The sequence below is a fragment of the Hylobates moloch genome, unplaced genomic scaffold (genome assembly GCF_009828535.3).
Source record: "Hylobates moloch isolate HMO894 unplaced genomic scaffold, HMol_V3 SCAFFOLD_6, whole genome shotgun sequence".
Lineage (NCBI taxonomy): Eukaryota > Metazoa > Chordata > Mammalia > Primates > Hylobatidae > Hylobates > Hylobates moloch.
In genome coordinates, this window is record NW_026652281.1 from 115,232,654 (window position 1) to 115,260,429 (window position 27,776).

Genomic DNA, 27,776 nt, shown 5'->3' on the forward strand with positions numbered 1-27,776 from the left:
GCCTGTAATACTAGCACTTTGGGAGGCCGAGGCAGGTGGGTCACTTGAGGTTAAGAGTTTGAGACCAGCCTGGGCAACATAGTGAAACTCTGCCTCTACTAAAAATACAAAAAAAAAAAAAAAAAATTAGCCAGGCGTGGTGGCACGTGCTGTAATCCCAGCTACTCAGGAGGCTGAGGCAGGAGAACTGCTTGAACGCAGAGGTGGAGATTGCAGTGAGCCAAGATCGTGCCACCACACTCCAGCTTGGGCGACAGAGCAAGGCTCCGTCTCAAAAAACAAAACAAAACAAAGGGTGGTAATTTTTCCTCAGAGGAAAATTAATCACCAAGAAACAACAACCTGGTATGAATAAATCTGTCACTTCTGCTGAAGTTCAGCATATTGTAAACTACCCAAGTTCAACACCATTCAAATACCAATAAGGTTTGTATGGTATTCTATGGAGCTTTTTTTCTTTCCCTGCTTTACACTTTCTACCTCATTAAATTCTCATCACATCCTTGTGAAGTATATATGTTACAATGAAAAAGGAAACTGAGGCTCAAAAGCTAAGTTACCTATCCAAGGTCACAAAACCAATGTGTCGCAGGCCTGAAATTCAAGCCCAGTTCTCTGGTTCCAAATCTTATTCCACTATTCTATAATCTTAGGTATCTCTAGCAACCTTGATTTTGCAAGCCCTAAGAAAGCAGCTCAATATTACTCTCAATATCCATGCTGTGGTCAATCAGGGCTATCACTATCTTGAAGACAGATGGCTTTATAATATGGAGACTACATTGTTTACCAGGTAAAGTAGCTCCAAAAAAAAGTTAGAAAAAGTTGGGCTTTAAATCTAGGACTGACAACTGCTTAGTAACAAACAGTGAAACTGAGGTCAGTCAATGTCAAGTTCAACACCTTTGAGGTTGATAAAGGAAAAGCGGTAACTTACCTGACGCAGCAGGGGAGGCTGCAACAGTATTGGGTGTTTGCTGTATCTCCCCACCATGTATCATGGGAAGGACCCCGCCTACCTCCAGGAGGACACCTGTACTGTTCAGGTGGCCAGAAGCCACAGCCATTTCACTCTCATTGACCTACCAGGGAAGAATAGAGGTGAAGGCTACACTCAAGTTTTCCTTTACTACCATTTCCCAACAAAGCTCCAGCAGTTGATCAAACTTCATGAAAACTAATAGTAATATCCACAGAGAATAATTTAAGACCCAAGGGAAACTCTAAACTATAATGTTCAAAACTTATTTGACAAGAGTTCTCTGGAGAAGAGAACCAAAATAATTGTGATTCGGATACCTCAGGACCCATGGGTACTGTCAACTTACTGTATTTTTTAAAAATTAACATTTAATTAGGAAATCTTTTCCTCTTTTGAACTTTTATTCCCCATGTCACATTTTAGGTCCCAGGCACTCCCTTCCAAGTACTAAATCACCACAGCTCTCAAACACCCACAGAAGTCTCCATACCAGTCTGGGGCTAGTAGGCAGGAGGCTGCCCTTCTTCAAGAGCTCTGACAGCAGAGGGGAGGGGGGTGGAGTTGCTTTCTGTCCAAGCATCTTTTTCTGGGGTGAATCATCTGTTACTGGGGTCATGGGGGCTTCTAAGGGTGCAGAGCCTGGAGGAAGGGTGTCAGGAATCCCAGGAAACGAGGTGACTGGGGTACTCGGCAAAGTCCCGGGGGTTACCTAAGAGACAACAGAGAACCTTTATCTGACTTCTCAAACTATGGAAGGTTCCCTACTAATCTGTATGGGTTAGTGTGTCTAACTATTATTTTATTAGTCCTGAGTAGAATTGCCCAGAAACCCTCTATCCCTCCTGCTCTTAGCCATACTTTTCTTCCCCACAATCTTCTCTTTCATCCACTCAAACCCACAATGACTCAACCATCCCACCCAACCTGCCTTTTATGAACTCCTTACCCACTACCAATATTACATTTACAAGGATTTTGTCCCTTATTTCAGCAGGAATTTCACAAGACTAGTATGAAACAATTCCTTAAAATAGTTTTTTACCTATTTCTCAAAAAGGTCAAAAGCCTCAATGCTTTTAGGTCCGTTCTTATCTCAGAGCACACAGCATGGTAAATTAAATCTTTAGCATTCAGATCAAGAGAGGAAGTTGCCTCTAGGCCAAAAGTGGTTTCCTCATCACTCCGCTCTGCCGGCTTATTGCCCCTTCACTGATCAATTCCCACAGATGGAAATATACTCACCCCAGAGGTGGCCTCTTCCATAGTGGTTGGAGTCAAGTCCCCAAGTGGATAATCACCTCCTGGGGAGGCAGAATCAATAGGAGAGCGAACCATCACAGTGGGTAACCTCCGGGGGGGTGTTTTTACTGCTTGACGAGCTAGAATATAAAAGAGAACAATGTCCAAATCTTCAAGATTAAATAAATGAAACTTGGCACTATTCTGCTATTATACAATAAAGGACAAATAGGAATGTTGCCTTACTAAAGCAGCATAATGAGTTTGGATTAGAAAGCTTTTACACTTCTGGAGATGGATAACTTTTTAGCCTAATTTTTCCTAAGGGCAATTCTCACACTAAGAAACTCCTTTAACAATCTCAAACTACTTAATTATCCCAAAGGTCCTTGGAGTGGGAAAGTAGTTTAAACATCCTTTAATATTCTCTTTAGCAACTTATTAATATTTGCTTTTAAGAACAGGAAGGCCGGGTGTGGTGGCTCACGGCTGTAATCCCAGGACACTGGGAGGCCAAGGCAGGTGGATCACCTGAGGTCAGGAGTTTGAGACCAGCCTGCGAAACCCCGTCTCTACTAAAAATATAAAAATTAGCCGGGCGTGGTGGCAGGCACCTGTAATGCCAGCTACTCGGGAGGCTGAGGCAGGAGAATCACTTGAACCCAGGAGGCGGAGGTTGCAGCGGCCCAAGATCGCGCCACTGCACTCCAGCCTGCGCAGCAAGAGCAAAACTCCGCCTGGGGGAAAAACAAAAACAAAAATAGGGGAAGACCTCACTGGCGCACAGCATGTATTCCTAGAGTTGTAAATGCTTAAATTTCTCCCCTCATCTAATGACTGAACTATTTTCAATCTTTTCACAGGCCCTTGACTTCTAAAACATTATGTTCAATATCTTATCAAGCCTTTGTGTCCTGAAGTTAATTTAAGGTCTATTGAGATCTGAGCACAACTCATGTTCTAGGAGTTTCTTCTTAAGACATTAAGGGATGTTTTTATTCTGGTAGAAGAGAAAACTGCAAGTAAATTTACATCAATGGATTCTATGTTACAAAACAGTCCAACTCTCATTAGCATGCAGTACTGTGCAATCAATTGCTAAAGAGGCATACTAGGTTCAGCTTACCCTGATATGCAGCATCTGTAGCCTTCCTCTTTACTTCAGCCTCCTCTTCTTCCAATTTCTTTTTCCTAAACAGGGAATTAAGTGTTAGATGCTAGACAGCTCTGGCTCCTCCCCAGAGTTCACAGAACCCTTACAAAGTAATTTTTTTTGCCAGGCCAGCACTTTCTGGAAGAAAGGCCTAAACAGGAATTCTAACCAGCAAAACAGTGAATTAGGGTATACTGCCTAACTCCCAGTTCTTCACCCAGGCAAACTATAGCCACTCTTAAGTTAGAACTAAGTTATGTTTTCATACTGAAATGTTCCATTATATTACCTTCTAGGACTCACTCCCCCCTCCCAGCCACCAAACCACTCTGTAGCTTTCCCCCTCCACAATCTGTCTCAAGTCTAAAGGGATGGCAGTTGGAGGAAATAAGCCAGATTACTTGAGGGGAAAAGAGGGTAAAAAGAAAGAAGCACAGAAGAACAATATAATATAACCCACATTGCAATGTCATTGCAAAGCTCATCCAGTCTGCTGTCCATGTGTCCAGCCTGAATTAGTTCTGCATCTCTCTTTAGCCGTCTATAGGAAGAAAGAGAGTTAGGTAGACTGGGTTTTTTAATCTGCTATTTTAAAAGTTCTGACCAGTACCAGAAGACAGCCCCTTATGTCTTTCTCAATCTTTTGGCATTCTCTCTGATAAGTACCTATATCTCTCCTGGGTTTCCTTTATCACTTTCTTTAGTTCTTCAACTCGCTCAGCAGTCAGTTTCCGAACAATAACATCTTCAACAGTTTCCACCACTTCTCCCTTTTCACCTCGTTTCCGTCTGTGGAAAATTGAAAAAAAAAAAAAATTTATTTATTTATTTTTTTTTTTTTTTATTATACTTTAGGGTTTTAGGGTACATGTGCACAATGTGCAGGTTTGTTACATATGTATCCATGTGCCATGTTGATTTCCTGCACCCATTAACTCGTCATTTAGCATTAGGTGTATCTCCTAATGCTGTCCCTCCCCGCTCCCCCCACCCCACAACAGTCCCCGGAGTGTGATGTTCCCCTTCCTGTGTCCATGAGTTCTCATTATTCAATTCCCACCTATGAGTGAGAACATGCGGTGTTTGGTTTTTTGTCCTTGCGTTTACTGAGAATGATGTTTTCCAGTTTCATCCATGTCCCTACAAAGGACACGAACTCATCATTTTTTATGGCTGCATAGTATTCCATGGTGTATATGTGCCACATTTTCTTAATCCAGTCTATCGTTGTTGGACATTTGGGTTGGTTCCAACTCTTTGCTATTGTGAATAGTGCCGCAATAAACATACGTGTGCATGTGTCTTTATAGCAGCATGATTTATATTATATTTATATTATATAATTTATATTATATATTTATATTATTTTATATTTATATTATAGCAGCAAAATTTATATTCGGATAACAGAACATTTATCCCCTCTCCTACTTGCTTTTACCACTTAATCATGGATAACTTCTGCTATTTTTTTTTATCATCCAGTATTATAAGTAAGTATAAACCAGAATTCCTCAGTAAGTACTCTCCACTAAAGAAATTTGGCTGAAGTACCTGGCTTTGTACTCACTTTGGTGTCTCAGTGGTCTCTAAAAGCTCCGAGTACTGGGAAGCACAATGCTATAAAAAAAAAAAAAAAAAAGTGAAAATGTGATGAGCAAGCCTGGAAAGAAATGACCTTTCCAAGTTTCAAGAGATTAGAGTAAGATTTAGAGAAGAGAGCTATATGTAAGATGGGAGTAGTTTACTAGGAAGGCAAGTAACTTTATAATCAAATCAGTTCAAAATAATCAAAACAAGACACAGAAAAAGGGAGTCTTATGGACTGGAGTTTGTGCATTTGGGGAAAGGCTACCTAACTGCCAATATTTATAGCTAATATCTACCAAGCAGTTACCACATGCAAGGCACTGTGTTAAATGTTTTACATGTATTACCTCAATTAACTTCACAACAATCCTGAAGCAACTCTTTTATCTCTATTTTACAAATGAAAAAACAGAGGATCATGGCCCAAAGTTTTTAGATGGAGTAATAATGAACCCAGATCTAATTCCCAAGCTTGCGCTCTTAACTGTTATGCAACACCAATAAGAAAGGTCTAATATGATCATACGTGGATGGATTAGCAAACAGTAGAAAAAGGAAAAGGTATTCTCAACTATTTTCCCACATCATGGTATAAAAGCTTTGTAATTAAAAGCCAGGGCCTGTAGAGAACCTACTTTACAATCCAAAGACTGCTCTAAAAGAGCACTTGCTTGGGAACTTACTTTTTGAGAGAACCAGTCTGGAGGGCGGCCAGGTTCTGCAAAGGGCTTGATTGCTCTGCTAACTGATACCCTACAAAATGAGGAAAGCTTTATTACACACCAAGCAGAAAATAATAGGAGAGGTATGCTGAGAGTGCAAGGCTTGGAGTTCAAACTTTGGAATAAAAAAGATGCGAATGGCCAGGCGCGGTGGCTCACGCCTGTAATCCCAGCACTTTGGGAGGCCAAGATGCGTAGATCACAAGGTCAGGAGATCAATACCATCCTGGCCAACATGGTGAAACCCTGTCTCTACTAAAAATACAAAAATTAGTTGGGCGTGGTGGCATGCACCTGTAGTCCCAGCTACTTGGGAGGCTGAGGCAGGAGAATCTCTTGAACACGGGAGGTGGAGGTCACAGTGAGCCGAGATCTCGCCACTGCACTCCAGCCTGGGGACAGAGTGAAACTCCATCTCAAAAAAAAAAAAAAAAAAAGCCAATGAATGCAAGGTATGCAATGGACCGTGCCTATAATCCCAGCACTCTGGGAGGCAGAGGTGGGAGGATAGCTCGAGCCCAGAAGTTCAAGCCACCCAAGGAGATCCCATCCCTACAAAAAAAAAAAAAAAAAAATCGACAAGGTGTGGTGGTGCGTACCTGCAGCCTGTGGTCCCAGCTACTTGGGCAGCTGAGGTGGGAGGATCCCTTGAGCCCAGGAAGTCAAGAGGCTGCAGTGAGCCCAAATCGCGCCACTGCACTACAGCCTGGGTGACAGAGTAAGACCACCCCCTCCGCCATTCAAAAAAAAAGAACAGCATGTATAGTATATAATCGTTTGTGTTAAAAAATGACGGGGATGAAGGGGAAAAAGAAAATATTTGCTCACATAAACAAAATTTTGCTGGAGACACAAGAAACTGCTAACACTAGTAGATGGGGGACAGTAATGGGAGGAAGACATTGCATATAATTTTGAATCTTATGACTTAGTATCTGCTGATAAAATAATAGCATTTAAAACTTTTACTTAAGTATCCTTACACTATTTTTCTATGGCCGGGCGTGGTGACTCATGCCTGTAATCCCAACACTTCAGTTCGAGGAGGGCAGATCGCTTGAGATGAGGAGTTTGAGACCAGCCTGGCCAACATGGTGAAACCCCATCTCTACTAAAAATACAAAAATTAGCCGGGCGTGGTGGCGTGCACCTTTAATCCCAGTTACTCGGGAGGCTGAGCCAGGACAATCACTTAAATCCAGGAGGTGGAGGTTGCAGTGAGCCGAGATCGTGCCACTGCATTCCAACCTGGGTGACAGAGTGAGACACCATCTCAAAAAAAAAAAAAAAAAAAGACTCAACACTATTATCTAATAAAAATGTGAGGAAATATACAGATTAGATTCTATTTCAAACCAGTTTACCTGTTTTGTTTAAAAATGAGCTCAGTTTATATACATATACATGTGTATGTGTATACACATACGCACACACACACGAAACACACATTGTTTTTGTTTAGACAGTATCCCACTTTGGCACCCAGACTTCAGTGCAGTGGCACAATCATGGCTCGCTGTAGCTTCCAACTCTGAGGCTTAGGCAACCTCCCACTGCAGCCCCACCCAAGTAGCTGATATCACAGATGCACCATCATGCCTGGCTAATTTTCTTTTTTGTAGGGAACAGGGTCTCTGATGTTGCCTCCCTGGCTCAAGCCATCCTCACACCTCAGCTTCCCGAGTAGCTGGAACTATAGGCACACACCACCAGACCTGGCTAATATTTTTGTTTTTTTGTAGAGACTGGTCCCTCCAATTCATGATCTCAAGCGACCCCCCCCCGCCTTGGCCTCCCAAAGTTCTGGGATTACAGATGTGAGCCACTGCACCCAGCCCCATTCTATCCTCCAGTTCTGTGAGGTCTATAATTTTTCCTAGATTCCACATATAACTGAGATCATATGGTATTTCTTTATGTGTCTGGCTTATTTCACTTTACATACTATCCTCCAGGCTCAACCATGGAATCACAAATGGAGGATTTAATTCTTTTTTATGGCTCAACAGTATTCCATTGTGTGTGTGTGTGTGTGTGTGTGTGTATACACACATATATACGTATATACATATATACAAATATATACACATATAGATATATGTATATATACATATATACACGTATATATACACATATACACACATATAGATATATGTATACATAGATACGTATCTATGTATACATATATGTATATATATATATATACACATATATTTTCTTTACCTATTCATCTGTTAATGGATACTGTAATAATTACCTTAATTGTAGATAGTTTCACAGATGTATATATATTTCAAAAATACCGTGTCTTATGCTTTAAATACGTGCAGTGGCCGGGTGTAGTAGCTCACGCCTATAATCCCAGCACCTTGGGAGGCCGAGGCAGGTGGATCATCTGAGGTCAGAAGTTCAAGACCAGCCTGGCCAACATGGTAAAACCCCATCTCTACCAAAAAATACAAAAATTAGCCAGGCATGGTGGCATAGGCCCGTAGTCCCAGCTACTCGGGAGGCTGAGGTGGGAAAACCACTGGAACCTGGGAGGCAGAGGTTCCAGTGAGCCAAGATTGTGCCACTGCACTCCAGCCTGCGCAACACAGACTCCATCTCAAAAAAAAAGGTGCCGTTTACTGCACATCAATTATATCACAAAAAAGTTGTTAAAAGGGAAGGGATGTGACCTTTCTTACCAACCCCTTTCCTTCTTGTTGAATGGAACAAGGATGTGATAGCTGAAGGTCAAGCAGCCACTGTGAACCATAACACAACCAGAAGATAAACTATGCACTGAGGAAGGTGGAACAGAAAGAGAAGATCCTGAGCCTCTAATGTCACTGTGAAGTTGCTATGAGAGCTGCGGACTGCCTAGACTTCCTGTATGTGTGACAAAAAATAAACTCAAGTTTTTTTGTTTGTTTTGTTTTGTTTTTTTGAGACGGAGTCTTGCTCTGTTGCCCAGGCTGGAGTGCAGTGGCGTGATCTCGGCTCACTGCAAGCTCCGCCTCCCGGGGTCATGCCATTCTCCTGCCTCAGCCTCCTGAGTAGCTGGGACTACAGGCACACGCCGCCATGCCCGGCTAATTTTTGTATTTTTAGTAGAGACGGGGTTTCACTGTGTTAGCCAGGATGGTCTCTATCGCCTGACCTCGTGATCCGCCCGCCTCGGCCTCTCAAAGTGCTGGGATTACAGGCGTGAGCCACTGCGCCTGGCCTTAAACTCAAGTTTTTAACCCATTTATTTGTTCCTATTGCTCTTTCTATATAGTATTTTTGTTTTTATGGTGGCCACGTATTACTTCAAAAATTAGATTTAAAAAAGAACAAAAAATGCTAGGAAGCACGACAATCAGCAAATAACTGAATTGTTTATAAATGTGGCAAGAGAGTTAAATTCATAATGGATGATGCAAAAGAAAGGGGGTGGGGGGCTGATACCGAGCAAGGTAAAATGATGATAGTTCTAGGCTGGGAGTGATGGCTCACGCCTACCATCCTAGCACTTTAGGAGGCTAAGGTGGGAGGATCACTTGAGCCCAGGAGTTCAAGACCAGCCTGGGCAACAAGCGACAAAAAACACAAAAAATTAGCCAAGCATGGTGGCAAGGGTCTGTAGTCCCAACTACTCAGGATGCTAAACTGGGAGGATCACTTGAGGCCAAGAGTTGGAGACCAGCCTGGGGAACATAGTGGGACCTCGTCTCTACAAAAACGTAAACATTTAAGTTAAAAAAAAAAAAAAAAGTCCAGCCTGGGCAACATGGCAAAACCCCATCCCTACCAAAAAATGCAAAAATTAGCCAGGGGTGATGGCATGTGCCTGTAGTCCCAGCTACTCAGGAGGCTGAGGCCGGAGGATCACTTGAGCCCAGGAGGCAGAGGCTGCAGTGAACCAACATCGCACTACTGCACTCCAGCCTGGGTAACAGTGAGACCCTGTCTGAAAAAAAAAAAAAAAAATGTCAAACATAATAAAGTTACTACATAACCCAGTAATTTCACTCCTTGAATAAAAAACTCAAGAGAATTAAAAACATTGTCCACAACCTTGTCCACGAATGTGCACATCATCAGCATTATTCATAATGGCCAAAAAGTGGAAACCACCCAATTGTCTATCAAGTGATGGATAAACAAAACTTGGTATATTCATACAACAGATTATTTATTATTCAGCTAAAAAAGGAATTAAGTATTGATACACGCTACATAAGAATGAACCTTAAAAGTGTTATGTCAAGTGATTAAAAAAAAAAAAAGTCCAGAAGAGCACATATCATTCCATCTGTATGAAATATCCAGAATAGGCAAATCTACAGAGACAAGAGAGTTGGCTCGGTATGGTGGCTCACACTTGTAATCCCAGCACTTCTGGAGGCCAGGACTGGTGGATTACTTCAAGACCAGCCTGGACAAAACCTCATCTCTACTAAAAATACAAAAATTAGCCAGGCCACTCGTGGTGGCACATGGCTGTAATCCCAGCTACTTGGGAGGCTAAGGCACGATAATCGCTTGAACCTGGGAGGCGGAGGTTGCAGTGAGCCAAGATCTCATTACTACACTCCAGCTTGTGTGACAGTGAGACTCTGTCTCAAATTAACTAATTAATTAATTAATAGAAAGTAGATGAGTGCTTGCTTGGGGGTGGTGAGGAAGGGACAACATGGACTGACAGTTAAGGAGTAAGGGGTTTTTCTTAGAAGTAAAATGTTCTAAAATTAGATTGTGGTGATGGTTGCACAACTGTGAATATACTAAAAACCATTATATTGTACATTTTAAGTAGGCTAATTTTATAGTATGTGAATTATATCTCAATAAAGCTGTTTAAAAGAAGAAATACAGCTGGCCTGGTGGCTCACACCTGTAATCCCAGTAGGTTGGGAGGTTGAGGTGGGCTGATCGCTCGAACCCAGGAGTTCGAGACCAGCCTAGGAAACATGAAACCCCCATCTCTACAAAAAATAAAAATAAAAAACAAAAAATTAGCTGGGCATGGTGGTGTGCACCTGTAGTCCCAGCTACTCAAGAGTCTGAGGTGGGAGGATCACTTGAGCCTCAGACATGGAGGCTGCAGTGAGCCAAGATCACACCACTGCCCTCCAGCCTGGGCCACAGAGTGCAACCTTGTCTCAAAAAAAAAAAAAAAAACGCCTGGCGCGGTGGCTCACGCCGGTAATCCCAGCACTTTGGGAGGCCGAGGCGGACGGGTCATGAGGTCAGGAGATGAAGACCATCGTGGCCAACATGGTGAAACCCCGTCTCTACTAAAAATACAAAATTAGCCAGGCATGGCCAGGCGCAGTGGCTCACACCTGTAATCCCAGCACTCTGGCAGGCCGAGGTGGGTGGATCACCTGAGGTCAGGAGTTTGAGACCAGCCTGGCCAACATGGCGAAACTCTGTCTCTACTAAAAAATACAAAAATTAGCTGGGTGTGGCCGCACCACTGCACTCCAGTCTGGGCGACAGAAGGAGACTCAGTCTCAAAAAAAAAGAAGAAAAAGAAAAGAAAGTCTACTTACAGCTTAATATGATTAACTATAGAAATCTACCAATGTGAAAGAGTATCTAACAATTTCTAAGACCCAGAAAAGCTGACATCCTAGATACCTTACCAATTTTGATCTCCACTTCTCATGACAGAAGATGCTAAACATAGCTTCTCTCGGATGGACCATGGCTCTGTGGGGCCAGTACTTAGCAGCTTGTGTTCTGGGAAAGGGAAAAAAAAAAAAAAGCCTTGGAAAGAACCAGAGACTGTAGTGCTAAGCTCCAAAATCCCCAAAAAGAGGACTAAAAGCCTAATACAAAACATTCCAACTTGTTAGGAGAAAGTGAGCTACTATCACCAAATCTTGATTTTCACCTCTCCAAGTGAAATATCACCAGTGACCGTGGTACCTATTCGTTGCATGTGAATTATTAACATTTTATTTCTTAAAACGCCATGGCTTGAAGCTCCGCTTTATTAAAAAACAGGGAATATCAGATTAGGCAGTTCTCCCTAAAAGCCCAGTTTTAAGAATACTGGACTTTATTCCAGTTTAAACTTACTAAGGGCTTATTTCCCAGGAACCCGAGGGGCCAGCCCCTCCTACTACCCCGCCTCCCTCTTAGCATAAACTTGTTTACTTCTCTCAGATCCTCTACTCCAAATGTCGGGCATAAAAGACCTTTTCAGTCCAAAAAAAGAAAAATGGCTGAAATCCCCGAGATGCAATTTCCTGAGTGGCAAGAAAAGCTCATGGTTAAAAGACCCCACTTCCACTGCCTCACAAACGTCGGACAGAAAAATGAATGGCTCTTTGAGGTGAAGGTTACTCCGTTTGGCTCATAACATCTTTTCGTCTGCACGCCCAAGTTTCTAGAGTGCTTTTACGGTTACCCCGCAGAGCTCCTAACACACTAGGATTCACTAAGCTGCTTCTCTCACACCTCCGCTCCCTCCCTGAGAAGCATGATCCCAGATTTCTGGGCCCCCAAACGTTGGTCTTCACGATGCTGTAGAGCGCAGGTCTCTGAAAACCCTGGGCTCTCAAGCAAACCACTTCTCCCACTCCCTAATTGTGTAACAAAGATATGGTATCTAGCCTCGGATCTACAAAGGCCTTTCACGCAAAACCTGCTCAGATACTCACTGCCCGTTCCCGTCGCCATCTTAGCCCCGAAGTCTCGAACCCTGAGGAGAGACGGTCGGGCAGGGCCGAAACCCTGGAATTCTGGGGAATAGTGTACCGCCGTTGGTTCGCGGTGCCTCCTGGGAAATGTCGTTTTTCCCCTTAAGACAAAGGCAAGCACCCTAAACCAGTTATCTTGTGCACTCCTGTTAAGATTGTTGCTAAGGAAGGACAGGAGTTGGCGGCTGAAGCCTCAAGATTTCTTTTAGGCTTCTTAGGTAAGAAATGTCTAAGGTTCAAGGAAAAGGGTTAAGTTGGAAGAATCCCAGGCGAAATAACTGCCAACCCACGACAGTTGATAACCCGGACCCACATTAGATCTGAGAGGTCAAGCGGAAGCAAACGACTGAAATTCCAGTCAGGCCCGCCCCCTTTCATTACGCGGATTGGTAGCTGCAGGCTTCCCTATGTGATTGGCCGAATGAACGCAGCGCGTAATTTAAAATATTGTATCTGTAACAAAGCTGCACCTCGTGGGCGGAGTTGTGCTCTCCGGCTGCGAAAGTCCAGCTTCGGCGACTAGGTGTGAGTGAGCCGGTACCCCAGGAGGAGCAAGTGGCACGTCTTCGGGTGAGTGTGCGGCTGTGCTGGAGCCCGGGTTACCAGCTCTTGCCCGCGCGGAATAGGCTTTAAGAAATCGGAGCTGCAGCCATCTGTTTTTCTCTTAATGCTGCATCTCTGTTCTCACGGTGGTCCTTGGGGTGAGGTTAGAGAAGGAGCCGAGGGATCCTGACACCACCTCCACAGCACCGGCGGGCGAGGTGCCCTACTTTAAGGCGTGGCCTTCTGCTTTTGGAGCCAGATTTCTGTGGACTTCTGTTCGCGTTCGGAAATGCCTCCTCAAACTTCTCTCAATTGTTCATTAAGTGAACTTCTCTCATTCCCTTCCCCTTTGCCGATAATTGGAGGGGAAAGGAAGTAGGAAGCCGGACCCGATGTCATGGGGCAAGGGACTTATTACCTAAAATTCGCGGCCCCTTCTGTCCCTAAAAGTTCTTCTCCCTGCCCACTTTTTGGTCTCTTTTTAGACCTAGGCTGCCCCTGCCGTCATGTCGCAAGGGATCCTTTCTCCGCCAGCGGGCTTGCTGTCCGATGACGATGTCGTAGTTTCTCCCATGTTTGAGTCCACAGCTGCAGATTTGGGGTCTGTGGTACGCAAGAACCTGCTATCAGACTGCTCTGTCATCTCTACCTCCCTAGAGGACAAGCAGCAGGTAAAGGAACTGGGGAGTGGCTGGGGCAGAAAGTGATATCCTCAGGCCAATAATTGTCCATACAGGGTAGTATGAGGTCAAAGACTAGCAATCCTAAAGGTCTGAGATCAATTCAAAATTAAGGGCATTTAGGACAAAATGGCTATGAAAAGAAAAAAAGAAAAAAAATTAAGGGCATGACAAGTAAAAAAAAAATTAAGAGTTGTGTGTCCAGAAGAACTATTATTTGCATTGCATTAATGAAATACCCTCAAGTGCATGCTCTCAGTTAATCTTTCAGGGAATAATAGTTATCTCTCTTTGCCTTGAGGCCCAGTTGTGCTAAATAATTTGCACAAGGTCATATAGGCATTATGTAAGTGGAATGTATGTTCAGGTTTTAATAGTATCACCATAGCTTCAGTTTGTTGTAGGTTTCCTGCTAGGCCAGGGTTTCTCAGTCACAGCATTATTGACATTTGGGGCTAGACAGTTCTTGTAGGGATCTGTCCTGTACATTTTAAGATGTTTAATAGCATTCCTGGCATCTACCCACTAGATGTCAGTAGTGCCTTCCCATTTGTGACAATCGAAAAATGTCTTCAGGCATTTCAGGCATTGCTAAATGGCCCTTGGAGTGGAAATGACCCTGGTTGAGAAACACTGTACTAGGTCCTATGCTAAACATTAACATACATTGTCACATTTTGTGCTCTTATAGAGTTTCTCTTAGAGACTTATAAAGTTCCATGAGAGCATGGTCCTTGATGATGTCTCTCACTATGGACTATCAGAGCTTCACAGTTCCTAGGCCATAGTAGGCACTCTAAATATCTGGGGTTTTTTTGTTTTTTGGGTTTTTTTGTTTGTTTGTTTTCGAGATGGAGTCTCGCTCTGTCGCCCAGGCTGGAGTGCAGTGGCACAATCTCTGCTCACTGCAACCTCCGCCTCCCGGGTTCAAGCAGTTCTCCCTGCCTCAGCCTCTTGAGTAGCTGGAATTACAGGCACCCACCAGCAAGCCCAGCTAATTTTTGTATTTTTAGTAGAGATGAGGTTTTGCTGTGTAGGCCAGACTGGTCTGGAACTCCAGACCTCAGGTGATCCACCCTCTTTGGCCTCCCAAAGTGCTGGGATTACGGGCGTGAGCCTCTGCACCTGGCCTCTAAGTATCTGTTGAATGAATGACATGGGTGCTATTATTAACCCCATTCTGCAGATGAGGAAACTGAGGCAAAGAATTTCAAGAACTCATAGTTCAAGGTCTCATGGTTACTAAGTCATGGAATTGGGACTCAAATCCAAGTGTGTTTGCCTCTGCTTTGCTTTAATATCACATAGCAATTTTCATACCAGTCAATAAATTCTAACTCAGATCATTGGTGTGGCAAGCCACGTTTGCAGGATAATGATGAGACAAGGAAGGGTGACAAAGTAGTAAAAATGTCCATGTGGGTTGGAATGATTGTGGAACCAAAGAGTAGCTGCACAAAGACATTTGAGGTGAAATGGGGTAGTGTTATCATAGTTCCTAGAAACTACTGTTTGCCCATTTGCTCAGATGTAACTGCTGAAATTAATCTGTGGTTCTGGGCTGGAATTCTGCCACAGGTTCCATCTGAGGACACTATGGAGAAGGTGAAAGTATACTTGAGGGTTAGGCCCTTGTTACCTTCAGAGTTGGAACGACAGGAAGATCAGGTAAGTGTCTGAGAAGGGAGGATTTCAGGTGAAATGATGCAGTACAAAAGATTCCCAGGAATGCCTTCCGTGACAACTGTATTTTCTCCCTTCTTAGGGTTGTGTCCGTATTGAGAATGTGGAGACTCTTGTTCTACAAGCACCCAAGGACTCTTTTGCCCTGAAGAGCAATGAGCGGGGAATTGGCCAAGCCACACACAGGTTCACCTTTTCCCAGGTATGGAGGGTACTGGTTTGTGAACAAAGGACCAACATGTAAGGGCAACTTTATTCCCTGTTTAGAGGGAAAGCTTCTCTTCCTGACTGTGAGTTCCTTGTATATGCACACCTACAATTTTGAGGGCCCTAGTTATGTGTTAGTCAATGTGTCAAGTGACATATGTATATCAATTCTGAAAAATTCTATTGTTATTATCATTATTTCCTTATTTTCCTCACAAGGATAGTGTGGCTCAATGAATGTAATATTGCTGAAGCCATGTAGCTAGTCACTAGTAGAGTTAGGACCTGAGTCTAGATCCATGTATCTCCAAAGCCCACACTTATGGGCCATTATATTGCCCCATTGTGTGTGCAGCATCAGGCCTAGGGCACAGCATTCCTTAAGTGTTTGTTGATTTGGTGGAAAGATGGACTAGCAGAGAGTGCTTGAGTCCTCAATGTTTAGGAAACAGCCAGCAGCACTGCAGGAAGAAGCTGCTTGAGTGGTCTCCAGAGCCAACCACTCAGGAAGGAATATATCTGCTGGCTCTGCACAGGAGGCAAGTGGGAGATGAAGAAGAGGCCTCTAAAAAACTGGGTCTCTCTCTAGATCTTTGGGCCAGAAGTGGGACAGGCGTCCTTCTTCAACCTAACTGTGAAGGAGATGGTAAAGGATGTACTCAAAGGGCAGAACTGGCTCATCTACACATATGGAGTCACTAACTCAGGGAAAACCCACACGATTCAAGGTGAGTAGTAAGGCTTCACGGGATTCCTGATTGGCTGGTAATGTTGTTGTTTTTACCTTTTGAGACTCTGAGTTAGGGGGAGAAGAGCACTTGCCTCAGCTGTCCATCTTTCATATGCCTCTAGGTACCATCAAGGATGGAGGGATTCTCCCCCGGTCCCTGGCGCTGATCTTCAATAGCCTCCAAGGCCAACTTCATCCAACACCTGATCTGAAGCCCTTGCTCTCCAATGAGGTAATCTGGCTAGACAGCAAGCAGATCCGACAGGAGGAAATGAAGAAGCTGTCCCTGCTAAATGGAGGCCTCCAAGAGGTAAAGCATTGGTATCCATGGCAGTGGGGGTAGGGGGTACAAATCTCGGGGAAGTTTTGTGCTTACCTTCTCCCTGTGCCCCTCCAGGAGGAGCTGTCCACTTCCTTGAAGAGGAGTGTCTACATCGAAAGTCGGATAGGTACCAGCACCAGCTTCGACAGTGGCATTGCTGGGCTCTCTTCTATCAGTCAGTGTACCAGCAGTAGCCAGCTGGATGGTAGGTACCATGACTGGGCTCTGCCAAGAAATACTAGGAACTCACTCCCTGTTCCTAATAGCTGCCAGGAATACAGACCAGAGGTTGCAATCTGAGGTCTGCCTTCCAAGGCCCCTGCAGGCCAAAAGAGAGATGAAATGCTCTAGGTTGATGCCCTATACATTGGCTTCTTCTCCAGAAACAAGTCATCGATGGGCACAGCCAGACACTGCCCCAGTACCTGTCCCGGCAAACATTCGCTTCTCTGTCTGGATCTCATTCTTTGAGATCTACAACGAACTGCTTTATGACCTATTAGAACCACCTAGCCAACAGCGCAAGAGGCAGACTTTGCGGCTATGCGAGGATCAAAATGGCAATCCCTATGTGAAAGGTAAAGGAACATGGGGGAAGCTGGCATGAACCCTGGAGGGCAACTGGGGAGAGACTGGCAAAAGAGTTGGATGTTCCCATCTTACGCCTCTCTTCTTTGGCCCCAGATCTCAACTGGATTCATGTGCAAGATGCTGAGGAGGCCTGGAAGCTCCTGAAAGTGGGTCGGAAGAACCAGAGCTTTGCCAGCACCCACCTCAACCAGAACTCCAGCCGCAGGTGAGTAGATTGTAAGAATAAACTCATCACTGTGTTCCAGGAAACATTAGTCCTCTGCCTGGTCATGGAAAATGTGCAATGACTTTTTGTTTTTCTTAACTTCCAGTCACAGCATCTTCTCAATCAGGATCCTACACCTTCAGGGGGAAGGAGATATAGTCCCCAAGATCAGCGAGTAAGTTTATCCATTTAGAAATTTGGGCTTCTTGGCCATAAATGATAGTTGGGAAAGCATGGAGGAGGTCCTCAGGGGAACTACTTGTTCTCCTTCTTTGGGTACAGAGATTCTTAGTGGGCCGTCCCCTCTCCAGAATTATACAAAGAGCCAGAAGGCTCATAACATGTGAGGCCCTTATGTCAGATCCTGTGCATCATTCTAGGCTGTCACTCTGTGATCTGGCTGGCTCAGAGCGCTGCAAAGATCAGAAGAGTGGTGAACGGTTGAAGGAAGCAGGAAACATTAACACCTCTCTGCACACCCTGGGCCGCTGTATTGCTGCCCTTCGTCAAAACCAGCAGAACCGGTGAGCTTTTGACTATAAGCCCTGGGCTCTGCAATTTGCTAAGAGACTTCCTGGTCACCACTGGGGATGGTGCTAGGATACCCAAAGGGCTGGTGTTCTGCTCACAGCTCTGTTATCTCTGATTCTCTGCCAGGTCAAAGCAGAACCTGGTTCCCTTCCGTGACAGCAAGTTGACTCGAGTGTTCCAAGGTTTCTTCACAGGCCGAGGCCGTTCCTGCATGATTGTCAATGTGAATCCCTGTGCGTCTACCTATGATGAAACTCTTCATGTGGCCAAGTTCTCAGCCATTGCTAGCCAGGTGAGAAGCTAGAGGTGTGATGGGTGTGCTCACTTGGAACTGGTAACTCTAAGAAAGCTCCTAGGGACTACTTATGGAGTCAAGTAAGATATTTTTTTTCCCTCTAGCTTGTGCATGCCCCACCTATGCAACTAGGATTCCCATCCCTGCACTCGTTCATCAAGGAACATAGTCTTCAGGCATCCCCCAGCTTAGAGAAAGGGGCTAAGGCAGACACAGGCCTTGATGATGATATTGAAAATGAAGCTGACATCTCCATGTATGGCAAAGAGGTGAGAATACAAGAAAGCTTTAGTGTAGCAGCTTAGTAGCTACACATTTTTCCATGGTGCCTTCCAGGTGGGCTTGTGCCTTTTGAGGGCATGAGCATCTGATGACCTCTGACGTGTGTCTCTCCTAGGAGCTCCTACAAGTAGTGGAAGCCATGAAGACACTGCTTTTGAAGGAACGACAGGAAAAGCTACAGCTGGAGATGCATCTCCGAGATGAAATTTGCAATGAGATGGTAGAACAGATGCAACAGCGGGAACAGTGGTGCAGGTACTAGCTGAGTGACCCCTCTTGCTCTGTCACGTGGGACAGAGGTTGGGAAGTAAAGAGTTAGGTGGAGTTGTGCCTCAAGATCTGTTCCCCAAGTTCACTCCTCAGAACCTTCACTTACTTCTCTTTTCTCCTCTGACAGTGAACATTTGGACACCCAAAAGGAACTATTGGAGGAAATGTATGAAGAAAAACTAAATATCCTCAAGGAGTCACTGACAAGTTTTTACCAAGACGAGATTCAAGTGAGTTGCCCTGAGCCAGCTCCAATTAGCTGCTCAGATTTCCATCACTAGCTTGCCTGAAGTAAAGAGATTTTATAAACTACTCCAGTAAGGGCAGGAATCTATAACTCCCTTTTCTCTATTCCCCATAGTGCTTTGGGTTCAATCTATGTTTGGTGAATTGATTAAGGGTTTAGTTGGCCAGGAAATCGTATTAAGTGCTAACAACAGGTTTTCAAGGGATCAGTGTCACAAGTGCTTTGTTTGTTCAGTCATCTGTCTTAGCAATATTTTTCTGGCTCTGCAAAGAATTGTGCTCTCTGCTTCCCTCTTAGGAGCGGGATGAAAAGATTGAAGAGCTAGAAGCTCTCTTGCAGGAAGCCAGACAACAGTCAGTGGCCCATCAGCAATCAGGGTCTGAATTGTCCCTACGGCGGTCACAAAGGTTGGCAGCTTCTGCCTCCACCCAGCAGCTTCAGGAGGTTAAAGCTAAATTACAGCAGTGCAAAGCAGAGCTAAACTCCACCACTGAAGGTGAGGAAAGAGACAGGCAGGAAACGTAACAGTGGTTCAGAGAAGAGCTGTTACTCGAACCCAGGCCTTCTAACTCCTGCTCTAACATAATTTCCTAAACTGCAAGCTACATCCCCCTGACATTTCAATCTAGGATGCACATAGCCTCACTTTTTATATTTGCTGCAAGCTACTGTTAACTCAGTTAAAGAGGTTAGTCCAAGGCTAAAAAAAAAACCCACATATTTTAAGTTTCCTGTTTCCTTCCCTCAGAGTTGCATAAGTATCAGAAAATGTTAGAACCACCACCCTCAGCCAAGCCCTTCACCACTGATGTGGACAAGAAGTTAGAAGAGGGCCAGAAGGTAATTACCGTTCTCTGTTTACCAAACTCTCACCTAAGGCAATTTCCCACATCCAACACTCTATCACTGGTTCATGTGAAGACAAGATTTTTTTTGTGCACAGTTCTGGAGAGTGGCTATTTCACTCAGCTGACTAGCCTTTCTAATTTTACTTCTCTTCAAATGGCTACCTGACCCCGCCAGATCATTATCCTGGTTCTCTTGGCCACAGTATGATTCCTACTCTCCTTTTTCAGAATATAAGGCTGTTGCGGACAGAGCTTCAGAAACTTGGTGAGTCTCTCCAATCAGCAGAGAGAGCTTGTTGCCACAGCACTGGGGCAGGAAAACTTCGTCAAGCCTTGACCACTTGTGATGACATCTTAATCAAACAGGTTAGGGCAAACTATATACCTACTTCTCTCCTACCAGCCCACTCCAGTGTATATGTGAGAAAGGAAAGAGGACCAGAAGAAAAAGGTAAAGATTTTTAGGCTGAATTTATAGTGAGAGCAGTATATTTGCAAAATAAAAATAACTATTCTTTGTTAAGCATTTACTAAGCACCAGGCACTGTGCTAAGTAATTTATAGGTATTTTCTGTCACAACCACCTCAGGGAGGTAGTTACTGTCATATTTCATCTAAGATGCTACTGATTATAAGAAACCATTATTTTATGTACTACTAAGAAAAAAGTAACAATTTGGATATGATATTTCTCATCAGTAAGATGCATCCTGATTCCAGAGAGATTAAAATGTTAAAATTGTATATCTTAAACTCAACATTTGACATTTAGAGACTGAGGCACTTAGAAATTAAATTTACTCAAGCTCATACTACCTTATGTGTTAGAAGATGTCCTATTCAGCACTGCTTATGTTTTGTTCTCAGAAAATGTCTCCTTATTCAGTTATAAGCTCCGACTTTAAAGAGTTTTAATCTTTGAAGAAACAGTTGTTAGTAACTAGTAATGGATGGTATGTATTACCCTTAGCCCTCTCGTTTCTCTAATATACCAGAAAAAAGTGTTTTCTATAACTTTATTGATCTTCCTTAGGACCAGACTCTGGCTGAACTGCAGAACAACATGGTGCTAGTGAAACTGGACCTTCGGAAGAAGGCAGCATGTATTGCTGAGCAGTATCACACTGTGCTAAAACTCCAAGGCCAGGTTTCTGCCAAAAAGCGCCTTGGTACCAACCAGGAAAACCAGCAACCAAACCAACAACCACCAGGGAAGAAACCATTCCTTCGAAATTTACTTCCCCGAACACCAACCTGCCAAAGTTCAACAGACTGCAGCCCTTATGCCCGGATCCTACGCTCACGGCGCTCCCCTTTACTCAAATCTGGGCCTTTTGGCAAAAAGTACTGAGGCTGTGGGGAAAGAGAAGAGCAGTCGTGGCCCTGAGGTGGGTCAGCTACTCTCCTGAAGAAATAGGTCTCTTTTATGCTTTACCATATATCAGGAATTATATCCAGGATGCAATACTCAGACACTAGCTTTTTTCCCACTTTTGTATTATAACCACCTATGTAATCTCATGTTTTTTTTATTTACTTATATGGTTTCTATGTACACAAAAACAGTTATATTAAAGATATTATTGTTCATATTTTTTATTGAATTCCAAATGTAGCAAAATCATTAAAACAAATTATAAAAGGGACAGAAAAATTAAGAATCAAACATCATTCTGGACCATGGAAACCTTGAAAAGGCATGGCAGTGGAGACCAGTAACTAGTATACAACTTGCCTAAGAAGGCTTAGTAACAAATGAATTCAAGTTGTATTAGATATTCTAAACCTTCCTTAATATAAGATGAAGTGTCATATGTTAGGAGGTAAAAAGGTAACACAAAATTCTGGGAATAAGAATAAAGTCTGGACCCTGAGCTCAGAGTGATCCATAGCATCCACTGTGCAAATATATTACAGCAGACATAGCGTATTACCTCCTGCTGTACACACATGCACAGGCCTGAAACTCTCCAAGAGCACCATAAGAATGATTCCCTTTACCTCATCTAGATAAAGGCTGAAAAAAATGTATTCTGTTGCAGATGGGAGGGAAAAAAATAGACAATTACATTGAAAATTTATTAAAACAGACCAGCTTGAAGTGAGTTTATTCTTGTCTGTATAATCACAAATGTTATTTCCAAATGTCCGTGAAATTGTCTATAATCCTATCTCCTTGCTTGCTTTGGTAGGAGTATAGCTAACAATATAGCCATCTTTTGCCCTCAGTAAGGGCTATCAGCAGTTCCAAGCTCTGCGAGATTATTTTTGCCCTTCTTTTATTCAACTCTAGTAAGTTACTTCCAATTTGAAAGCTTTAGAAGACCCTCCCCCAAAACTGTTTTGGAAGATTGTCTCCCTAGAGAGTAAGAACAAATGGATAGCTCTATTCCATTTAAACCTAATCTCTGACATCAGAATAGGGATCATGCTCAGCAAATCCAAGAGCAAGGTCATTTGTATCCATTGCTCTGACTTCTTCCTAGGGTACTCAGTGCCCTACTGCCAGCTCAGGGTAGAGTGGCAGACTTTCCTTCTTTCACTCTCAGCAGCATTGAAACTTTGTTCCTGTAGCATTGCCTGTGCTAAAGTGCTATAAAAGGGACTTTCTTGGGGGCAAAAAAAAAAAAAAAAAGTATTCAGGGAAGAAGGCCAAGATCTATAGCCACTCTTTGGACATAAGTGAGACAGAAGTACTTCTAACTGGCAAGATAATGTCTGTTCCTGCCAGGATTCTGTCAGTTGGCCTCTGAAGGTAATTATACAAGCTGTCCCTATGGAGCTGTTGCCATCTGTAGAAAGAAGAAGAGCTGAGGTCCTTGGAACAGACGTGCTGTTCTTTATATGGAGGTAAGGCTTAATTAAGATGGGTCTAACAATGTGCTGGCTTGAGAGTAGCCAACTATGGCGTGACAGAAGACAAGTTGAGTGGAGAAACTCTGCGTGTGGGGGTATTGTTAGCAGAGAGTGAAGCAGGCAGGAAAAAGGGAGCAGGCACCTCGGTGGTAGGAGTCTCGCCTTGGTTCCGAAGCTGTAGGATTTGCCGGAGTAAGGCCTTACCTTCTTCCCGGGTCTGCAGCAAAGTCAGGGAAATATTTCAAAACATGTCCAAAGCTAGTCTTAAAAACAAGTTATTAAGATGCTGTTATACAAGTTCCACAGATCAAGGCAGGCAGGTAGGCATGTTTTTTTTTTTTTTTTTTGAGATGGGGTCTCACTGTGTCACCCAGGCTACAGTGCAGTGGTGTGATCAAGGCTCACTGCAGCCTCGACCTCCCAGCCTCAAGTGATCCTCTCACCTCAGCCTCCCAAGTAGCTGGGACCACAGGCATGCACCATCAAACCTGGCGAAATTTATTTTTTGTAGAGACAAGGTCTCCCTTTTTTGTCCAGGCTGGTCTTGAACTCCTGGGCACAAGCGATCCTCCTGCCTCAGCCTCCCAAAGTGTTGGGATTATAGGTGTGAGCCGCTCGCCTGGCCAAGGTAGGCTTTCCACTTAAATATCTAATGTTCTAGCCTAAAATTCAAACCTTTTATTAAAGAACTGATACTCACATCATTAAATGCACAACACTTTTGTGCACAAGTTGAAGCTTCATCCCACAGTTTGCACTTAAAATAGTACTGGGCCAGATAGCGAAAAGCAGTGCTTTCCTCCAAGTGTTCTACTATTTCCTAGAGAGGGAAAGCAAAATGACTGAGGTGACAGTAATAATATCAGCAATACAATTCTCATGGTATGATACATACCCCACAGGAATAGATATCTTGGATATATTTGATGTAACACTGGGCAGCCTGTTCTGACTCAGTCAACTGTTCATGAAGCCTACAAAAGAAACTGGTCTTTAAGTACCAATGATATCCCAAAGCAACTTACTGATAAAAAAAGTAAAAGTACGTAAGACCAAAAAAATAACAATACATAGATAAGTATCAATTTTGACATAAATGACACTCTTGGAACTGGAATAGTATTAGATGTGATAGTTACTGTTATCAAAGCTTAGAATCATTACTCTGCTAATGATGGAAGGAGAGTTAGTAAATATTAGTATCTAAGCTAGATAATACATCCTTGCAAAAATTATCTAGTAATACCCAGAGTAAGGTGGCTAGTGCCTGTAATCCCAGCACTTTGGGAGGCCAAGGAGGGCAGATCACTTGAGGTCAGGAGTTTGAGACCAGCATGGCCAACAAGGTGAAACCTCCTCTACTAAAAATACGAAAATTAGCCGGGCATTGTGACACGTGCCTGTAATCCCACCTACTCAGGAAGCTGGAGCAGAAGAATTGCTTTAACTCGGGAGGTGGAGGTTGCAGTGATCACACCACTACACTCCAGCCTGGGCCACAGAGTGAGACTCTGACTCAAAAAAAAGCTGGGCATGGTGGCTCACACCTGTAATCCCAGCACTTTGGGAGGCCAAGGCGGGTGGGTCACCAGTTCAAGACCAGCCTGGCCAACATGGCAAAACCCTGTCTGTACTAAAAAATACAAAAATTAGCCAGGTGTGGTGGCAAGCACCTGTAATCCCAGCTACTCAGGAGACTGAGGCAGGAGAATCATTTGAACCCAGGAGGCAGAGGTTGCACTCTAGCCTCCGTGACAGAGCAAGACTCCGTCTCAAAAAAAAAAAAAAAAAAAAAAAGATAACAAGTGGCCACGCATGGTGGCATAGGGCCATAATCCTAGCTACTCTCTAATCCGGCTGAGACCAATAACTTCAAGACCAACCTGGTTATCACAGCAAGATCCTATCTGTAAATTACAAAAAAAAAAGAAAAAAAAAAAGATACCAGGCAACTCAATTTTTTTTTTCCTAAGAATCCAGATAGGAACCTCTTTACATTTAAGAACCTCTTTGCCTACTATTTGAGTTATTCCTAATTTTTCTGGCCCTTATCAGGAAATTAATAGTGAAAGTAGTTTTCCTAGAGTGCTCTGACACAAAAATGTTATCCCTTCTTCAAATCAATCTTGATCTCTTGCTTTAATAGGAAAGCAACTGCCCTCCTTCAAGAGAATTAGCATTCTCTTTTTATTTTTTTTATTTTGAGATGGAGTTTTGCTCTTCTTGCCCAGGCTGGAGTGCAATGGCGCAATCTTGGCTCACTGCAACCTCCACCTCCCAGGTCTTGAACTCCTGACCTCAGGTCATCCACTTCCCTCAGCCTCCCAAAGTGCTGGAATTACAGGCATGAGCCACTGCACCTGGCCAGAAGTGGCATTCTCTAGGCACAAGATGGCTACATTCACAAACCAGCATTCATACATCCTGCTATATCCCTACACCCATGTAGAATGATGGGTGGATGGGAGGCTCTAGAGCATGCAGGACCTGCCATCTCAGAGAAGCCAACAGAAGTATCAACAGCATTTCACTCCTTTCACTCACTTTGCCAGTTTCACCAGAGCCATTTTCTCCACATCTCCCACGGCGTAAGCTCTCCAATAACACTGTCAAAAAAACAAACTGGTCATTTTGACCACTGTCCCATGTGCCACAACTAAATCATATGAAGGTTAAGACCCTGCAAGCCTCCCAGAAGTTCAGATTTATAGAATGCAAGACATTTTTACTAGTTCTGATAGGTCCAGCCTACACACTGACATTCCCACTGATGACCTTGGCCCAGCTTTGCTTTCAGACTATGTATCTATAAATATCATACTTTCCTAAGCACTTAGATCAGAATAAGTGAAAAATTACAGCACAGATAGCCCAACCTTCATCTAAACAGCAGATTTCCACTCAAATTCTTCAGGACCCAATTTAAGGTACCTTTTTGGCTTCCACTAGTTGATTGAGTTTCTCATAACATTCTCCTAAAGCAACCAGCATGCGAGAATCATTGGGTCTGAGAAAGAAGAACAGGCAGTCTGAGCAAAGACTTTTTACAGAAACTGAAGTTCTCCCTTGAGGAACCAGTACACCACTATTTCAAAGCTATGCAACAACTGGTCTTTAACCTGATGCTCCATATAATAGATTACTTTGTGTTCATAATTATACTATTAACCCGTTAGTGAAATATACTAAATGAAAATAACCAAAAAGCATTTAGCAACTTTAAACTCAGATCCCCAACAGTCAAAACCATCCACTGTGATTTGTCAATAGCTATCAAAAGAGGAAAGAAAAGTCATTAGCCCTTCCCATATCAGACGCATTGTCAGGTGACCAGGCTTACCGAAGCTGGTGGGCCCGTCTATAATAATAAAGGCAATAAAATGGCATCTTAAGGATTTCATAGGTCTGCCCAAGGCCATACCAAGCTCTGTAGTCCCGTTTGTTGACCTCAATGGCATGTCTAAGAAATGGAAAAGACAGGTTGTTAAGAAGGCAGAATCAAGGTTGGCAACTTGCAGGTTTAGAAGCTCCTAACCACAGCAATCTGCTCTACCTCACCACCTCTAGATAATCACCTATAAGCCTGGATAGCAGCAGACGTGTTCTTCATCTCCATGTACTCATGTCCCATCAGTGTCCAGGCACCAAGATACCGAGGATTTAATTTCAGGGCTCTCTGGAAATATAAGGCTGCTTTCTCATGCTGAGAACGTAAACTGTAATAATTGCCTGATTAAAAATCAAACAAAAAAATGAATAATCAGAAAGGTAAAAATAAAAGTCCATTAAAATAGATAGCATTCCACCAAATGGGCGTGAAACCATAACCCATTCCCTCTAAAGTCCTGGCAAAACATCCAAATTGTACAAAAAGGAAATATTCCCTTGGGAAATATATTTCATCTGTCACACATTCTGGTTAAAAAAAAAAAGTATTCTTAAACACTGCAAGTTTTTATTCCTTTTAATATCACCTGGATACAGCATTTATATACACATTCTCTTTCTTTCTTTTTTTCTGAGACAAGGTCTTACTTTGTCACATAGGCTGGAATGCAGTAGTACAATTACAGCTCACTGCAGCCTCAACCTCCTGAGCTCAAGCAATCCTCCCACATAAGGCTTCCAAGTAGCTGGGAGCACAGGCACACGCCACCAAGCCGGGATAATTTTTAAATTTTTTTGTGGAGACAGTCTCCCCATGTTGCCAGGGTGGTCTCAAACTCCTGAGCTCAAGCGATCTTCCTGCCTCAGCCTCCCAAAGTGCTGGAATTAAAGGCATGAGCCACCATACCTGGCCTATATACACATTTTCTTAGATTATGCTTTACATCGGTGGTTTTCAAACTATATTCCTTGGAGCCGAGGTTTCTAAAGAGGTACCCAGGCCGGGCACGGTGACTCATGTCTGTAATCCCAGCACTTTGGGAGGCCAAGGTGAACAGATCACCTGAGGTCAGAAGTTTGAGACCAGCCTGGCCAACATGGCAAAACCCTGTCTCTACTAAAAATACAAAAATTAGCCCGGCGTGGTGGCGCACATCTGTAGTCCCAGCTACTCAAGAAGCTGAGACAGGAGAATCACTTGAACCTGGGAGGCGGAGGTTACAATGAGCTGAGATCGTGCCACTGCACTCCAGCTTAGGTAATAGAGCAAAACAACATCTGGAAAAAAAGAGGTATGACTCTGTCTCAAAAAAAAAAAAACAGGTACCTCAAGGGTTAAAAAGGTAGCATTCTGACCAGGAGTGGTGGATCACGCCTGTACTCCCACCACTTTGGGAGGCTAAGGCAGGCAGATCACCTGAGGTCAGGAGTTTGAGACCAGCCTGACCAATATGAAGAAACTCAGTCTCTACTAAAAATACAAAATTAGCTGGGCATGGTGGTGCATGCCTGTAATCCCAGCTCCTCAGGAGGCTAAGGCAGGAGAATCGCTTGAACCCAGGAGGCGGAGGTTGCGGTGAGCCAAGATTGCACCATTGCACTCCAGCCTGGGCAACAAAAGCGAAACTCTGTCTCCAAAAAAAAAAAAACAAGGTAGCGCTCTAAGTTTCCCTCTCACACAAGAATCAAAGCAGTTCTATTCTCATTGGTCTTAAAAGTGGAAGTGAAAGATT

General features: G+C 43.5%; 3 protein-coding genes across 11 annotated transcripts in view; 1 reads left to right on the forward strand and 2 right to left on the reverse strand.

The window, feature by feature from the left end:
- The window catches only part of BRD8 (bromodomain containing 8), a 41,246-nt gene extending 28,678 nt beyond the window's left edge, over nt 1-12,568 (reverse strand). For 6 of the 7 annotated variants that reach the window (XM_058441243.1, XM_058441241.1, XM_058441242.1 and 3 more), the window contains exons 1-10: nt 12,328-12,568; nt 11,305-11,401; nt 5,648-5,717; nt 4,945-4,994; nt 4,041-4,163; nt 3,835-3,915; nt 3,348-3,412; nt 2,225-2,361; nt 1,473-1,691; nt 938-1,082 (exon numbers count right to left, since the gene is read on the reverse strand). In XM_058441243.1, coding sequence (XP_058297226.1) covers nt 938-1,082; nt 1,473-1,691; nt 2,225-2,361; nt 3,348-3,412; nt 3,835-3,915; nt 4,041-4,163; nt 4,945-4,994; nt 5,648-5,717; nt 11,305-11,401; nt 12,328-12,346 — 1,006 coding nt within the window. In that variant the 5' untranslated portion in view covers nt 12,347-12,568. The remainder of the gene's footprint in view (nt 1-937; nt 1,083-1,472; nt 1,692-2,224; nt 2,362-3,347; nt 3,413-3,834; nt 3,916-4,040; nt 4,164-4,944; nt 4,995-5,647; nt 5,718-11,304; nt 11,402-12,327) is intronic. The other variant, XM_032157993.2, reaches the window with a different exon arrangement.
- On the forward strand, nt 12,491-21,390 carry KIF20A (kinesin family member 20A). 2 transcript variants are annotated; one of them, XM_058441244.1, is made up of 19 exons: nt 12,491-12,584; nt 13,395-13,580; nt 15,168-15,257; nt 15,355-15,474; nt 16,069-16,207; nt 16,332-16,519; nt 16,607-16,736; nt 16,915-17,109; nt 17,216-17,327; nt 17,434-17,502; nt 17,708-17,851; nt 17,985-18,150; nt 18,258-18,422; nt 18,551-18,690; nt 18,833-18,935; nt 19,250-19,448; nt 19,701-19,792; nt 20,029-20,166; nt 20,834-21,390. In XM_058441244.1, exons 2-19 carry the CDS (start codon nt 13,416-13,418, stop codon nt 21,149-21,151), a joined length of 2,673 nt encoding a protein of 890 aa, XP_058297227.1. In that variant the 5' UTR covers nt 12,491-12,584; nt 13,395-13,415; the 3' UTR covers nt 21,152-21,390. The 2 variants fall into 2 exon arrangements, with proteins under 2 accessions (XP_058297227.1, XP_032013887.1); XM_032157996.2 differs by lacking the exon at nt 12,491-12,584 and adding an exon at nt 12,656-12,936.
- A 21-nt stretch (nt 21,391-21,411) lies between these two features.
- CDC23 (cell division cycle 23) overlaps nt 21,412-27,776 on the reverse strand; it is a 32,642-nt gene continuing 26,277 nt past the window's right edge. Inside the window, exons 9-15 of one of the 2 annotated variants that reach the window (XM_032157998.3) lie at nt 26,232-26,385; nt 25,997-26,116; nt 25,588-25,663; nt 25,201-25,262; nt 23,552-23,630; nt 23,357-23,476; nt 21,412-22,873 (exon numbers count right to left, since the gene is read on the reverse strand). In XM_032157998.3, the coding sequence (XP_032013889.1) occupies nt 22,703-22,873; nt 23,357-23,476; nt 23,552-23,630; nt 25,201-25,262; nt 25,588-25,663; nt 25,997-26,116; nt 26,232-26,385 (782 nt within the window). In that variant the 3' untranslated portion in view covers nt 21,412-22,702. The remainder of the gene's footprint in view (nt 22,874-23,356; nt 23,477-23,551; nt 23,631-25,200; nt 25,263-25,587; nt 25,664-25,996; nt 26,117-26,231; nt 26,386-27,776) is intronic. The other variant, XM_032157997.2, reaches the window with a different exon arrangement.